General features: G+C 50.8%; 2 protein-coding genes across 2 annotated transcripts; both read right to left on the reverse strand.

Moving 5' to 3' along the window:
- Window positions 1-653: 653 nt before the first annotated feature.
- On the reverse strand, window positions 654-1,641 carry LOC136991971 (olfactory receptor 5J3-like). Its single transcript, XM_067295484.1, has one exon. It carries the CDS (start codon window positions 1,639-1,641, stop codon window positions 706-708), a length of 936 nt encoding a protein of 311 aa, XP_067151585.1. The 3' UTR covers window positions 654-705.
- A 4,325-nt stretch (window positions 1,642-5,966) lies between these two features.
- On the reverse strand, window positions 5,967-6,902 carry LOC136991859 (olfactory receptor 5J3-like). The gene has a single exon (XM_067295318.1). It carries the CDS (start codon window positions 6,900-6,902, stop codon window positions 5,967-5,969), a length of 936 nt encoding a protein of 311 aa, XP_067151419.1.
- Window positions 6,903-16,306: the final 9,404 nt, after the last annotated feature.

Consider the following 16,306-nt stretch of genomic DNA (forward strand, 5'->3'; position numbering starts at 1 on the left):
GGACTGGAGCATCTTTGCTGTGAGGAGAGGCTGAGAGAGCTGGGACTGTTCAGCTTTGAGAAGAGAAAGCTCAAGGGAGATCTTATCAATGTATAGAAATACCTGATGGGGGGAGGTAGGGAAGATGGAGCCAGACTCTTCTCAGTGGTGCGCAGTGAAAAGACAAAATGAAATACAGGCAATGCTATTTAAACATAAGAAAAAAGTGTTGATGGTGAGGGTGGTCAAACACTGGAACAGGGTGCCCAGAGAGGTTGTGGAGTCTGCATCCTTGCAGCTATTCAAAGCCCGACTGCACACAGTCCTGAGCAACCCACTGTAGCTGATCCTGCTCTAAGCAGAGGGCTTGGACTAGACAGCTGCAGAGGTCCCTTCCAACCTTAACCCTTCTGTAATTTTGTGTGCAGATCCACAGCATCACCATCTCCAGCTCATAAACTCACCTTTTGCCATTTTGCACAGTGGCAGTATAACTGTGACAGTGTGGGGGATAGAGTAACTGGAGAAGAAGCTTGTTCTTCAGACAAGAAAGATGTAGCTATGTCAGTGGGCACAATCAGTCTGAGAGCTGGCTAATTAATTTTCCAGTCCTGATCTGTGAGGTTTCAAACAGTTTTGGAAGTAGCAGATCTCAGAAACCTGTGTGAAACATTCTCTTTCAAGAGAGGAAAAACAAAGGAAAACAATATAAAATGAGAATGACTTTCAGAAGTACATTTTCCTCCTGATAATATTGATTGTGGCATGCTTCACCTCCTTGTTCCTCAGACTGTAAATCAAGGGATTCAGCATGGGGATTATAATGATATAAAAGATGGATGAAATTTTCTTGCTCTCCATTGAGTTCATGGAACTGGGTTGCATGTAATTGAAAGCAGCAGATACAAAGAAGATGGTGACGGCTGCTAGGTGGGAGGCACAGGTGGAGCAGGCTTTGCGCCTGCCTGCAGCAGAGCGCATCCTCACGATGGTCACTGCAATGTGGGTATAAGAGGCGATGATGAGCAGGTTGGTGGTGATCACGTTGAAGCCCACAAACACAATCATCACAACCTCGTTGAGCCACGTGTCAGTGGAGGAGAGAACAAGCAATGGGGGCACATCACAGTAGAAGTTATTGATGACGTGAGGGCCACAGAAGGAGAGCTGGATCAAGCCACTCGTGTGTGCAACAGCATTCAGCAGCCCTGCAAGGTAGGACCCGGCAACCAGGCCCGTGCAGAGTCCAGGAGACATGACGACCCCGTAGAGCAGGGAGCTACAGATGGCCACGTAGCGGTCATACGCCATGGCAGCCAGAAGGTAAACTTCAGACGTTACAAAAAAAGCATAGAAGTAAAACTGCATGAGGCAGCCAGCAAAAGAAATGGCTTTGTGTTTTTCTGAAAGGTCCAACAGCATTTTGGGGCTGATGGTGCAGGAATAGCAAATGTCTAAGAAGGACAAGTTACTGAGGAAAAAGTACATGGGGGTGTGGAGCTGGGGGCTGACCCTGACCAGCACGATGATGCCGAGGTTTCCCACTAGGGTCAGCGTGTAGGTGCCCAGGAAGAGGGCGAAGAGGACAGGCTTCAGGTGTGGGTGCTCTGTGAGTCCTGCGAGGGTGAAGTGGGTCACCCTGGTGCAGTTCTCATCCGCCATCTGTACTGTCCTTAATTGCTGCAGAGAGACCTGGAAGAAAGACAGAGCAAAGAAGTGAGAGAAATTTGTGTTAACATCCTCGCTGTTGTCCACCTTGAGAAAGCTCTCTCAGTATCTGAGACAGCGTGAGCAAAAGCCATGGACAATCCATAGATGCAGATGTCTTCCGGTGAACACAAGTGTAATCTGACAAACTGACAGCAATTCATCTGCCCTAATTGTCCAGGCTGTCTTTTTAATCCAAGGTGAGAGAAATAGGCTCTCCTGAGTGTGTATTCCTCCAACATATTCCAGCTGTCTAGCTTAGGAAGAGATGATTCACACCCTTGAGGACAGCCCTAGGTTTTCTCAGCACACACATCACCTCCCTTCCCCCTGGTTGTTCTCTCTCACAGGCTCAACATTGCTGAGGTTTCCCTTGCTTTGTCTTGTTAGGCAGCTTTACCTGTGCAGGTCCCCAGGCACTCTGCCCTGCAGTCCCTTTCACTGGTTGCAGGAATCAGAGTTCAATGAACTTCAAGGTAGAGTGAAAGGCAGACACAAGCTTTAGTTAACGTGTGCTGAGTTTCCTCTAAGCATGTTGCAGCTGCCACTTCCACCTCGGTGTCGGGATTTCAGCAAGAGCCATGGCAGCAGGAACAGAGTAAAGAGACTGTGGAGTGAAAGACAAGATTCCCGGACACACCTGGGCAGCAGCAACATCTCCTCAAGCTTTAGCGCATGCTGCACAGGGACATGAGACACTTGTAGCCTTGGGTCAGCCTCCCTGGAGCACATCAGGAGCTCAGCAGGAGGAGAAGCAATTAAGTAACACCTCTGCATTTCCCATGGTAGCTGCCATTTCCCCTTAGAGTGTAATATCAAAATCTAAAACTCAGAGAAACTCCTTCTCAGGGAGAGAAAATGTTCACATGGGACATTGGCCTTATCCCTTTGATGTGCTGAACTGCATGCATGTTGCTCACCTTATGACTTGGAGACACCAAGGGTAACCGGGCAGCAGAGGAGGAAGGGATCCCTTCTGAGGCCTTTCACTCGCTCCCACACACAGACCCTGGTTTTCCTGCTCGTTCCCCTCATTTCTCTTCACTCTGCCTAGGACTTCCTGGGGGTATCACCTGAGAGGCTGAGCGGGGAACGGGCTTTCTTATTCCGAGATTCAATCTCCAACAGCATCCAGGAGATTTCCTCTTTGCTTTTCTGTCCTGCCGACCAGTTCCTTGCATGAGTATAACCCATGCTCTACTGGGCTGGTTTTGCTTGGTCGTCTTTTGCCATGCACACAAAGACTCTGCAAGCAGGTTATACACAGCTTAAGAGTAGACAGCAAGTATTTATTAGCTAAGGCACACACAAGATGATAGCTCAGACCAGCAGGCTACTGAGGTAGGCATTGCTGTGCTCCTGCCCCATCCCACTGAGGCTGCTGGCCAGGTGGGCATCAGCCAGGCTGGGAAGATGCAGCATCTTTCACCCCTGGGAAGGGGCTGAGCCTTCATCCTCCTGGCAACTCTTCTGATTTTCCCCTCAAGGTTTTGTAACATTTCAGGCCAGTATTCTTCCTCTTGGGCCCCTGAGTTAGCATCACCATCTCCACAATTTGACTGCTGTCCGTGTTTTCGTTCATGCGGCTTTAGCTTATGGACTCTCTTACGGCTCTTCAGCAGTGTTTTTGAGCAGGGCAAAGAAAAGGTCTCGCAGCCTTCCTGCAGGACCTTGGGTCCACGCTCAGAGCCAGGCAGTGGGCTATGAGCAACCCAAGCAACATCTGCTCTTGCCTTACACAACATAATACTTAACCAGGCTGCAGAGAGATGTTTGTGCAGGGCTGGTCACTCCCTTCAGTGGCAAACCTCACTTTGGAACAGCAATGAGATTCAAAGCCAAGGTCTGGAGGGCTTGAAGTACAAACGGTGCCACCTCCTCTGCCTGGGCCAGGGAGAGGAAGGTGTCTGGGAAGGTAACATGCCTGCACATGGCTATGTATATGTCCTGTCAGGGATGGCCTTTTTCAGAAAACATGTGATGGGGGTGGCCACATTGACACCATGTGTAGGTGGGAGGCAGCAACCTGCACCACAACATTGCAGGACTCCATGCAGAGGCACTTCCCAGCCATCGCCGCTTTGTCTCCAGCAGCATTTGTAGGACCCTCCCTGCCAAAGACATGACTGATTCCCTCTTTCCTCCTCTCCCCCCACCATCCAGGACACACCTCCTGACTCTCTACAGCCTGGTCAGTGTCACCGCAGAATACGCCCATACCTCTCCCTTCCCCAGGCACCAACCATCACAAAGCAACCTGATGCTCGCTGGAGCTATGGACAGGACAAAAGCAACAGCAGGGACAGGGGAATTTCCCTCAACACCCGGGCTGAGTGCTCAGCCCTGACCATGACGACCGAGCAGGAGGAGGAGCAGTTGGTGGGCTCATGACTCCTAGGCCGGGATTATGCACTCTTGCAATTATTGCCCAGATGAACATCCAGCTCAGCTCTGCGCAGAATGGACCAAAAGGGCAGTCCGTGTCCTGGACCTGCACGGAGGCGACATTCACCTTTTTTTCCAGCTGATCGTATCACTGCATGGCCATCATTAGTTGGCCGCCTTCCCCCAGCAGATGGTACCTCTGCACAGGTAAAAGGGAGATTTTCTCCAGTCAGCCGCCCCCAGCACCTACGCGGCCTCCACCTGGATCAAGGCCAGCCATCCCCTCCCAGCACCATGCAAACCCTCCTGGGCACTTGGACCATTTTGAATAGTTCTGCCTGTGGCCTGGCTTCACAAAGCCAGCTACGGTGGGTTTCATAGCATGGTCCTGATATGCAGAGCACAGGCGAGGGCATGGCAGCAGTGCGTGCAGACAGAGGGCAGCCGCGCCGGGTCTCCTGGGATGGTGCAGGACTGTGCCGGAGGGAGCAGGCCAAAACAGCACAGCCTGCTCCAAACCACCGACAGCAAACAGTCCCAGCATATGCCACTGCCACGCTGAGCTCATCCTGCTGGGGTGGGAGGAAGGGTCCAAAGTTGTGCCAGGGAAGGTGTCAGACCACTTAAGCAGCCTGGGTGATCTGTGCCAGCGCTCTAGGTCCTGCCCTGGCACCTTGCTGTACTACCACATGTGTAAGCACAAGTCAGGCTTTGGCTTTTAGTTACTTGGCGGTGGCCACGTCTTTTCCAAAAGCTTAGGGGATTTTCTTCTTGGCTCTGGGAATGTGACATAGCCCAGTGTTTTCCAAAGGTGCTCGAAGAAAGGCACAGGTGCTTTGATGCCTTTCCAGGCTATTCAGCCTGGGTTATGCATTCCCTTTTGCTCTACAAGCCTGCCTGAAGGTATGTGGGCTAAGTCCGCTGTCCAGCAATACCTGTTGGAAAGGTAAATACAAGCAAGCAAAGTTGTTGCTAAAAAGGATGGAGGGTTGTTATCACCTCACCCACAGAATCACAGAGTGGTTGAGGTTGGAAGGGACCTCTGGAGATCATCTGGTCCAACCCTGCTGCTCAAGCAGGGTCACCTAGAACCCGTTGCCCAGGATTGTGCCTAGATGGCTTTTGAACCTCTCCAAGGAAGGAGACTGCACAACCTCTCTGGGCAACCTGTCCCAAATGCTGTTCCAGGCTGTTCCACCATCACTTTCAGGGCCCTGGAGAAGGAAAGAACAACTCTCTGTTGCTCTCCCTAATAAATTATAGCCCACCACAGCAGTGCCATCAGACTCTCTTCCCTCTCCTCCTGGAGAGGTCCAACTTTGCAGTCCTGCCTGTGATGGAAGCTAATCGCAGGGCAGAAAAGCCTTCCTGCCACACACGGCCAACAGCTCTGGCCATCAGTGGAGAGCAGCAGTCACATCATGGGCCTTGGGCAGCTGCAACCAGCAGCACCAGTATGACGTGTCATCTCTGATCGCTCACGTGGAGCTCAGGCTTTCCCTCTGCAAACTCCCTGCTGGTTTTTACATGCGTCTTTGAGTCCCAAAGCTGCTTCTCAGGACCAAGCGCCCCAAGTTATGTTCTCTAGGGACAGAAGGAGCAGGAGCAGGCCCACCTGGCAGCCAGAAGTTCCTTTCCTCAATGCCAGCTGCATCCTTCAGGGCTACAACAATCACCACAAAGAAATTTGGAGGCCGCATGGTTGACCCTGGAGACTAGTGGTGGCTGTGAAGTCAGGAAATAAGCTCATGTAGCAATTCAGATGATGCATTGCATCTCCCTTACGTACTTGCTAAAGAAGGAACAGCTCCTCAGTAGTACTGATCAGTGCTTTGGGAAACAGTGTCCCTGAGCAGAAGGAAGAGGAGAAGAAGAAGAAGAAAAAAAAATCATCTTCATGGGCACATTGTCCTCCTCAGAAGTCTCCTCAGAGCAGCCTTCACCTCCTTGTTTCTCAGGCTGTAAATCAGAGGATTTGACAAAGGTATCACTACCGTAGAGAAAACTGAAGGCCACTTATCTTCATCAACTGCTGAACTAGAGCTGGGCCGTAGGTACATGAGGAAAAAACTCACATAGAGAATCAGGACAGCCGCTAGGTGGGAGGCACAGGTGGAGCAGGCTTTGCGCCTGCCTTCAGCAGAGTGCATCCTCACGATGGTCACCGCAATACGGGTGTAGGAGGTGATGATGAGCAGGTTGGTGGTGGTCAGGTTGAAGCCCACAAACACAAAAACCACAACCTCGTTGAGCCATGTGTCAGTGGAGGAGAGAACAAACAATGGGGGCGCATCACAGTAGAAGTTATTGATGATGTGAGGACCACAGAAGGAGAGCTGGAGCAAGCTGCTTGTGTGTATGACAGCATGCAGCAGCCCCGCGAGGTAGGACCCGGTGACCAGGCATGTGCACAGTGCAGGAGACATGATGACCCCATAGAGCAGGGGGCTGCAGATGGCCACGTAGCGGTCATACGCCATGGCAGCCAGAAGGTAGATCTCAGCCGTGGCAAAAACAGCATAAAAGTAAAACTGCATGAGGCAGCCAGCAAAAGAAATGGCTCTGTGTTTTTCTGAAAGGTCCAACAGCATTTTGGGGCTGATGGTGCAGGAATAGCAAATGTCTAAGAAGGACAAGTTACTGAGGAAAAAGTACATGGGGGTGTGGAGCTGGGGGCTGACCCTGACCAGCACGATGATGCCGAGGTTTCCCACTAGGGTCAGCGTGTAGGTGCCCAGGAAGAGGGCGAAGAGGACAGGCTTCAGGTGTGGGTGCTCTGTGAGTCCTGCAAGGGTGAAGTGGGTCACCCTGGTGCAGTTCTCATCCGCCATCTGTACTGTCCTTAGTCGCTGCAGAGAGACATGGAAGGAAGAGGGTGAAAACAATGCTGGATGCAATTTCCACTTCAAAATATCAATGTGAAAAGATGACACTGCCTTTGAGGTTAAATGGAAAAGGAAAAAAGTAAAAGAACTGCTGATTATTCTCTTGCAGTGACAGTAACCTCTTTGGAAGAAGAAAACGCAGCAGTTCTCAGAAATTCTTTTCCATAAGCATCCAACAAAGAAAGCAGGGTGTCACAACCTGTTCTGTGACCCCTGATTCCCTTCCAGGCACAAATCCAGTATCTACATGCAGATTCTGGGGGAGCTCATGAGATGTTTCATAAATATAATGATGACAGCTGGGGACCATGCACCCTTCTTCATGTTTTCCTGTATTTTGATGCAGCAGCTACAGTGCCTAAGCAGATCCCTCTCAAGGCTCCAGTTAAAACAAGGTCCTATCACAAAGCGGAAGGGCATCTTGGAACTTAAAGTTCTGGGGAAAGGTGGCTGTGCTTTCAGGGTGGAAACTGGCCTCTCTTTATCTCTCTACAGACTAGGCAGAGTCTTTCCTTCTGCTCTTGTTTCCTTCATTAGAAGTGAGATTCATGTCTCTTTGGACTACCACACTACAGGCAAGCTACAGCCAAAGTGGCCCTCTGGCTTTCCTGGCAGTGTAGAGGATTGGCTCTTCTGACCTGTCATGAACTATTTCTCTTAGATTAAGAAGCCTTCTCCTCTGAGGGTAGCTTGACTATGGGAGAGGTTTAAATGAAATGCTCAGGCTTTGAGGCTTGCTCTGTAGATGTTGAAAAGGAGCCCAAGGCCAGCTGCCTCCCTGCACGCCATCGTGCACGCCAAACAACTCCCTCAGCTAGACGCTTTCACTTTTAACCTTTTGACGCAAGACCTTTTGACAAAGGTTGCCAAGGCGGGTAAATCTTAAGGCAAATCTCCCCTTAATCATTTCCTTTCCAGTTCAGGGGTTTGGTCTCTTTTGCACAGCTGATGTGAAAGTGCTCAAGCAGACATCTAAAATATCTGTTGCTACATTAGAAGTCCAGCACCAACTGTCATTAAATAATATAGATGGGATGAAACATATCTAACTAGAAACTTCTGTGCTCAGTCAAGTGAGACTACTCTCAGCTTAATTACAGAAGGGCATACTACTTCTCTAGTAGCAGTAGTACCCTTCAAATGCCCTTTCAGAGTACTAAGGCATGCCTTAAGCTGTCATTTTCATAGGCTTTAGGAAGGATTTTCCAATGGGTGACAAAATGCCTACATGTTCCTCCAACGCAGGGCATGATACAATGCTTGCCTTACACTTCCACTAACCTCTTCATTGCAAAGCTCTCCCCTTACCTGAGGAGGTGCTTGCTAAAATAAATTGGAGTCGGGCACTTCTGCAGGGCAATTCATCCCCTCCAAAGAAAGCTCTTAGCCATTTGGGGTAAATCATCACCTGTAGCTGCTCACTTCCTGCCTTTAAAGGGAAAGTAGACACCCGTGTAGAGCTAAACTTACAAAGGTTGGATGCCCAAGAGTCAGTGAAGATTCCGCACAGGACAGAGACCTGCACATAGGGCAAAGAAGGAGTGATCTAGGATATCACTGAGTGCATATAACCATTGAAACAAGAGTGCTGCTGAAGAATACCTAGTGAGAACGGGTGGCCTTCATCACAGAATCACAGACTGGTGGAGGTTGGAGGGGACCTCTGGAGATCATCTAGTCCAACGCCCCTGCTCAAGCAGGGTCACCTAGAGCACGTTGCACAGGATCGCGTCCAGGCGGCTTTTGAATATCTCCAGAGAAGGAGACTCCACAACCTCTCTGGGCAACCTGTTCCAGGGCTCTGTCACCCTCACAGTGAAGAAGTTTTTTCTCACGGTCAGATGGAACTTCCTGTGTTTCAGTTTGTGCCCGTTGCCTCTTGTCCTGTCGCTGGGCACCACTGAAAACAGTCTGGCCCCATCGTCTTGACACCCTCCCTTAAGATATTTGTATACCTTGATAAGATCCCCTCTCAGTCTTCTCTTCTCCAGGCTGAGCAGGCCCAGCTCTCGCAGCCTTTTCTCCTAAGAGAGAAGCTCCAGTCCCCCCCTAATGATCTTCATAGCCCTTTGCTGGACTCTCTCTGATACTTCCATGTCTCTCTTCTACTAAGGAGCCCAGAAATGGACACAGTACTCCAGAAGTTATACCACGTGAGCCTCAAGTGAAGGTCCTGAAAAAGATAAGGACAACTTAATTTGGGGGGGGGGGGGGGAGGAAACAGGAGGATGGAGCAGCCATGAGTGACAGAAAGCTACATTCTCTTTTGCACCTTCCTGCTGGGGTCCAGGATTGTCTGCACTGCCTACAGGAGCACTGGTCATGGCCAGCTACCTGCAGCAGAGCTGCCGGCAAAGCCCCGTTTCACCATGCATGCCGGGGCTCTGGAGCCCAGCCAACTATCCCCTGGGTGTCAGCAACATCCTGAGGAGGCCAAGGCAGAAGCTTTTCCTGGGCAGATGTGCTCATTCCTTGCCTGACACAGCTACCTGCCCAAGCAAGTGGGGAGTATGGGCTCAAACTCTCCTTCTAGCAAGTTCCTCTGCTGTTCCTCCCAAGCCCATCTGGACTTGTTTCCATAATGCAGGAACAATACAGATGTGAGGCGAGCTTGGACCTGACAACAGCCTGGGACCCACTCTTGAAACACCACCAGGACCCAGCAGAGCTGTGTCCAAGTGTGCCCTGGATGTCGGTGTGCTCTCTGCTTCCCGGTACTTTGTCCCCTGGACTCCGGGTAGCACTGGTGGGGAAGATGCTCTTCTACAGACATGTCATCCCGTGGTGAAAAGTAAGTGTAACCAACCCAGGGATGGTTGTGTGTTTGGGTGAGGCAAGGGGGACCTGCTAGGTTTGGGGTATCCTGTCTCATCGGTCCCCCAAATCCCTTCTTGCACATTACAGTAGGCGTGCTTGTTCTCTCATTCATTTGTGCATCTCTCCTCCTGCAGCTCCTGGTGGGATGCAGTGAAGTATACCTGAGGAGTATGTTTGCATACTGTGCCTTTTGTCAGTACATACTCTGTTTTTGAGATCCCCATGATTAAGGGAATGGTGCTCAGGGGCAGGCATTGACACCTGAACAGGCATTTCCAACAATTATGATCCAAAATCACCCCACCCACAGGACCTCATCCTCTTAACATACATTAGTCTTCCACAGTTTTCAGCAGAACCTGAAATCTCCAACTGTCGTGCCTCTTACCTGGATACAGACAAACTGTAATGATTCAGACAAACTTTCAAAAGTGAATAATAATGGTGAGGTATTTGGCCAGCGTTCGTTTTGAAAGCGTGCCACAGGCAAGACAAGCTGACAAAAAAAATTTTCCTACCTTACATTGGCGTTCCTGCAGTTCTTCACAGTTCTCCTCCATCCCAGTGAAACTACAGGCAGGTAGGATCATCAGCCAGGTGCTGAGAGAGGATTTTGTCCAGGCACAAAGTTATCCAGTTCTTCTCAGAGACATATGAGGACACTCAACACATCACCATCCAGCATCTCTTTGTCTTGGAAATTCACTCACGTTTGCTCCGTTCAGTGGTCTCCCCGAGCTATTGGCAGACCCCCACTCAGTGAGGACTGAGCGGAAGTCCAAATATAGGCTCTGTCGGTCTCTGTGAAACCAGAATGATGTCCCACTCATCCCATACTCATGGGATAAGTTATCAGAGGTTCTCCAGGGCACCTGGTAAACAGAGCGAGCTTCCCCTGAGGACCTGGGCTTGCATCATGCAGAGATTTCTCTCTGCAGCTAATGTTTTGGCAAATCCCCCAAACATATCAGAAATAATGCCTGCAGACGATAAGTCATTATACTGATGCACTTAACTTTGCAGGGAAGAACTAAACACGAGACAATGCATTTCTGTGGAAGGATGTAAATCAGAAGAACAACTTCTTCCTGTGTTTCTGGAGAAACACATACAAGTAACTTCTTACTGCTGGCTCAATTGAAGGAAATCTGTTCGTCTCTGTCATGGCCAGTCACGTTAAATTTACTTTTATTTGTGTAATATTTTTGCTTGAATTGAACATGCATCTGTTAAAGCACAGCAAAATACAGAAATCAGTCTGCTACCATTCTCCCTTCTCCAGTTTGAAGACAACTTGCAGTTTCATATTGCCCTTTCTCATACGATTGTGCAGCAGGTTTTTCCTCGGGTGGGGTGCCATATCAGCTTCTTTACTTAGTCTTTTCAAGGACTCAGGCTAGCTTTGGACACCTCTGCAGGACATATCACTCATCAGAAGCACCTGTTTCTCACTGTACAGGATTAAGGACACCTGGACAACAAGGCCAGACCTACAGAAACAACTTTTCAACACCTGCAGTTAGGCGGGTGAATCCCAACCAGGACACTCTTTTACCAAGTCTCTGAGTTCACACTCAGTGAGTTTACATCTGTTGTTACTAAGTCTTTCTTTCTGGGATTTACCTCCAACTCTGGAGGTAACACCTACCTCTGGGCTAGTTTACCTGAGCTTCTCTCTGCTCACAAATGCATTCATTTCTAAGAGGATCAAGCTTGGCTTCCCCCACAGCACCTCACGCTCCACAGTTTGTCCAGTTCTGATAGTCCAACCTGTGGAGAACATAGAGGGCAAAATGGAGATATGTGTTCTCTCCAGAAGCAGTGTGCCCCAGCCCAGCTCAGGGGCTAAGGACTCCCTTAATGCACCATGACCAGTGGAGCACCTCTGGCCATGGGAGCCACCTGATCACTGCTCCGGGGCCCGGGGGCAGCCCCACACCAGAGCCCTATCGGAGCTGGAGAACCGGGTGCCAAGCACACAGCCCTTCATCTCCTCTGGGGCTGCTCCCCACAAGATGCTCTTGGCCATGGGAGACCACTTTCATCCTCCAAGCAGATCGCTGCCTTCTGCAACCTTTCTTCTGATGGATGCCAATGCAGGGCTGGCTGTACAGCCCTGCCAGCGTCACAAGTGGCATTTCAGCTAGTGCTTTTCTTCTGCAGCATTCCTTCCTTCCTTCCTTCCTTCCTTCCTTTTCTGAGTGCCTGTGGCCTCAGTGTGGGAAGCAGGGCAGATATGTAACCCTCAGCTCAGCTGAGGAGGACTCTCAGGCAGTATGCTTTGGCTCCCTGGTGGCAGTGATACACTTGCAGGTGGGAATGGACAGTGGCTGCAAACAGCTGGGGAAAGGATGCATATGAGTTGCCTGAGAGCACCTGTGAAAGAAAAGCCTTGTCCAACCTAAAACATGCCATGTGCCACCATTAAGACATGTTCAGGAGCTGCTCTGCTGCACTCATGCCACTAGAGAGCAGTGGTGGTACTTTAAGGATGCTTAGAAAATCCCAGGACGTCTCATTCAACATGTTGGCTAGTTTAGCATTACTGTCTCCACATCACACACTATCCATGGAGCCTGCACAAAGGTCCTGGCTCTTCAGCCCCTTCGTAGGTGATCACTGAATCAGACTAATCACGGACTCGGGTGGGAAGGGACCTCAGGAGGCCTCTAGTCCAACCTCCTCCTTAATGCAGGTTCAACACTGAATTCATGTCACATTGCACAGGGCCTTCTCCAGTCAAGGCTTGAAAAATCTCCAAGGATGGAGGCTGCACAGCCTTGCTGGACCCTCTTCCAGTGCCCGACTGTCCTCTGGGGGGAAAACGGTCTTCTATCCAATCATACCTCCCCATTTCGGTTTATGACCACTGTCCCTCATCTCTCTGCTGTGCGCCTCAGCAGAGTCTGGCTTTGGCTTCTTGATAACCTGCATGTAGGCACTGTGAGGCTGCTCTTAGGTCCTCCCAAGGCCTTCTGGTCTCCAGGCTAGTGTAAGTACTTTTCCCTCAGCTTCTTCTCACAGGTGGCCCCCAACTGTCTTGGTGTCCCTGCTAGACTTGCTCGGGTTTGTTGACAACGTTCTTGCTGTGGGAGGCCAAACCTGGAGGGGGTACCCAAACATGGCCTAAGAAGTGCCAAGTAAAGGGGGATAAGCACAGCCCTCCACATCCTGGCTGTGCTCCTGTGCACGTGGCCTAGGATGCTCTAGGCTCCACTCGCTGCCAGGGCACACTGCTGGCTCAGGCTTGCCTGCCAGGACTGCAGGTCTCCCAGCAGAGATGCTCCCCAGCGCACACCAGTCTGTCACAGGCACAGCACTTATCATTTGTCCCCGCTGAAGTTCATGAGGTTCCTGGCGGCCCATTCCCCCAGCCTGCCCAGGTCCCTCTGCACAGCCACCCTGCCCACAAGCATATCAGCTGGTCCAGCCCCACAGTTTGGCATCACCCACACACTTGACGAGGGTGCACTCCATCTCCTCCATGCATTAACAAAAACCTAAAACAGGACAGCTCCAGGACAAAGCTTCAGGAAGCAGCGAGGGCCAGCTGGGACCTCAGCACAGGCAGGACCCTCCCCATGGGGACACAGACCCACAGGCACAGACCCAGCAGGCAGAGCCTGGGGCTGGCAACAGGCTCCCTTGACAGCCCCAGGCACGGCAAGCAAGGAGCCAGGTCTGGGGCCCATCCAGAGGCGACCTATGGTGCAGGTCTGAGGTCCACCCAGGAGGCAGAGACCAGGCTGGAGACAAGCACACCTACAGCATAGCTCAGGAAGAGGCTGAAGGCCCTGGGCTGAGCTTAAACAGGGCTCCTGGGCCATGGGCAGGGTGGTGTGAGTGGGGCTCCAGGTGAGGCTCCTCAGGGCTATTATGCCCCCTTGCTGCCCTCAGGGCACTAAAATGCACAATGAATGCCATCCCAGGAGGGATAGAGAAGGCATTAAACAGGAACATTTTGACCAGTTCAGAAAGCAATGTTTTTTGTCGGACGTGGAAGTATACCATCTTGGCACATACACTTGGACCTTTTCATCTGCATTATGAAAAGGCACCTTTCATTTAAAGATTGATCTTTATTTTAACTGGCTTAAGTAAATTGCAAACAAATAAACTTCATGCTGCGTCCAATAGAAATGCACTTTTCAGTCTTTCTTCTGTATTCCGCGCGCACACACACACACACGCATATATATATACATATAAAGAGAGGCAAATGTACATATGTATATGTGTACAGATGGAAAGGAACCAAGTCTCTAGCATTCTTCCCACCACCCTGAGGATAACCTAAGGCAGAACAGACCTTGCAATCAAAACTGAGGTCGCTGGGACACTTGCAAAGCAGAGGTATTGGTCCAGCATCACAGAGTCCACCATTCCCCAGCAATGTGCTCCTCTATCACACAGAAGTGAAAACAAGGCGATAATCATGTCCCCGAGCACAGTAAGCTTAACTGAAAGGACCATCCTTTCAAAACACACAGGAACCTTTTTGGTTTTGTTTTTTTTAAAGCAATGCATAGTGCCAGGATAACTCTCTTCTCCCAGGGAGAGGATTTGGGACAAAAGAGGTTCCTCGTGGTCAGAGGACAGTGGGGCAAGCAGACCAAAAGGACTTTGGGTTTCCATGAGAAATCGCGCCAGTGAAAAGCTGAAGCTCAGGGTAGCTCTGCAGCTGCTTGGCCCAGCACGTGTTTGATGGGGTGCCTCACCCTGCGCAACAGGCAGGGTAAGGCAACACTGAAGCTGCCCACTCAAAGGAAGAGAAGGCAGAAATTCTACTCCTACTCTTGATTTCTTATTCCAAATGGCAAGGAGGGCTTCATCGCCTGTAACAGGGAAGCTCCCAACTGGTGATCAGCCTGTGACTGTGCAGCGATGTTGCTGGGGCAGCTGGCTGAGCCCTCAAGCCGCAGGAGAGCATCTGCCAGGCTGCACTGGTCCTAGGTCAGGGGATGGCTTGGGTGATCTCTCAAGGTCTCCACTAGCACAGATTTTCTAAACTGTAAGTTGAGACCGATTGCGAACTCACAAGGAACAACATGAATAACCGCGAGCCTTGAGTTGGGACTGCCATCTTCCCCGCTCTCGCCTGGAAAGAGCACAGTGATGGACACCAAAGGCTCCAGTCCTGAAAGCTTTTCTCTGTAGGAGTGCAAAGATACCGATGTGGAACAAGCAAACTAGGTGGCTGGGGCAGTCGAGCCGCGCTGGGTGAGGGAGGGCTTGAACACACCTTTAGCGCCCATCACAGCAGTCTTGCAGGGCAAACGCCTTCTACCAGCCCACGTCTCCACTCCAGGTAGATTTCACACCTTCTTGGAGTCCACAGATCCCTCAGGCTCTCCAGAGACCTTGGAAAGGCTTCCTCTTTTCCTGGAGCTTCAAGTCTGCTTCCCTGCCACCCCCCAGCCAGCTCCCCCTGAGCCAGCTGTCTCCCCAGTCCCTCCCAGAGCCAGCAGCCCCCCTTCCTTCCTCCAGAGCCTCTCCCCGGGCAGGCGGGCACCTCTCTCCCCAATATATGACCTTTTTCTAAACATCATTTATTGGTTCTGGACACCATCTGACAAGGAGACATTTTGACCACCCAGCACAGCATAGCTGATTTGAACTCTGCAGTAAGAAAGGAAGTGGCAAGCAACTAATGCCTGAACGGAGCTGGATTAGCTCCTGAAAAGAAGGATTTGCTAGAGCTGCCCACAAGGACTAAAGGTGATTCAGAAGTCTTTCCAGTCCTACATCACATTTCTACAGAAAAGCGATCGCCAGCCCCATGAGATTATCTCCTAGGACTACCAGGGCACGGCTACCGAGCTATCTAACTAACACTAGCCCCTCTCCTGGCTTTTTCTTTCTTCACTCAGGCTGGGAAGAAAGGATGGTAGAAAACTGCACAGAAGCAATAGAGTTCACTCTTGAGGGTTTTTCAGACTGCCTGGAACTGCGGATTCCCCTTCTCTTGGTTTTCCTGGTGAGCTACGTCATCACATTAGTGGGGAAGCTTGGGATGATCTTTCTAATTGGGGTTGACCCTCAACTTCACACCCCCACGTACTTCTTCCTCAGTCACCTGTCCCTTGTAGACCTCTGCTGCTCCTCCGTGGTCACCCCCCAGGTGCTGGCCAATTTCTTTGCTCAGCAGAAAGCCATTTCACTTCTGCAGTGAGCCACACACATGTGGTTCTTCAGCCTCTTTGTGCCTGCCAAGTGTCACCTCCTGGCAGCAATGGCCTAGGACCGCTACGTGGCCATTTCCAAACCGCTGCTCTACGCTGTCATCATGTACCCAAAATCTGTGCCCGGCTGATAGCTGGCCCTTACATGGTGGGGATCGTGAATGCCGTGACACATAGCAGCCTTGCTTCCAGCTACGCTTCTGCAAGCCCAGTGTGATCAATCACTTCTTCTGCGATATCCCCACAGTGATCCCCTGCTCCTCCTCACACACACGCACCAACAAGCTGGTGCTTTTCACCCTGTCCTTCGCACTTATGTACTGGAGAAACCCACATCTCCCACAGACTCCC

The sequence above is a fragment of the Apteryx mantelli genome, chromosome 4, assembly GCF_036417845.1.
Source record: "Apteryx mantelli isolate bAptMan1 chromosome 4, bAptMan1.hap1, whole genome shotgun sequence".
In the NCBI taxonomy this organism is placed as follows: domain Eukaryota; kingdom Metazoa; phylum Chordata; class Aves; order Apterygiformes; family Apterygidae; genus Apteryx; species Apteryx mantelli.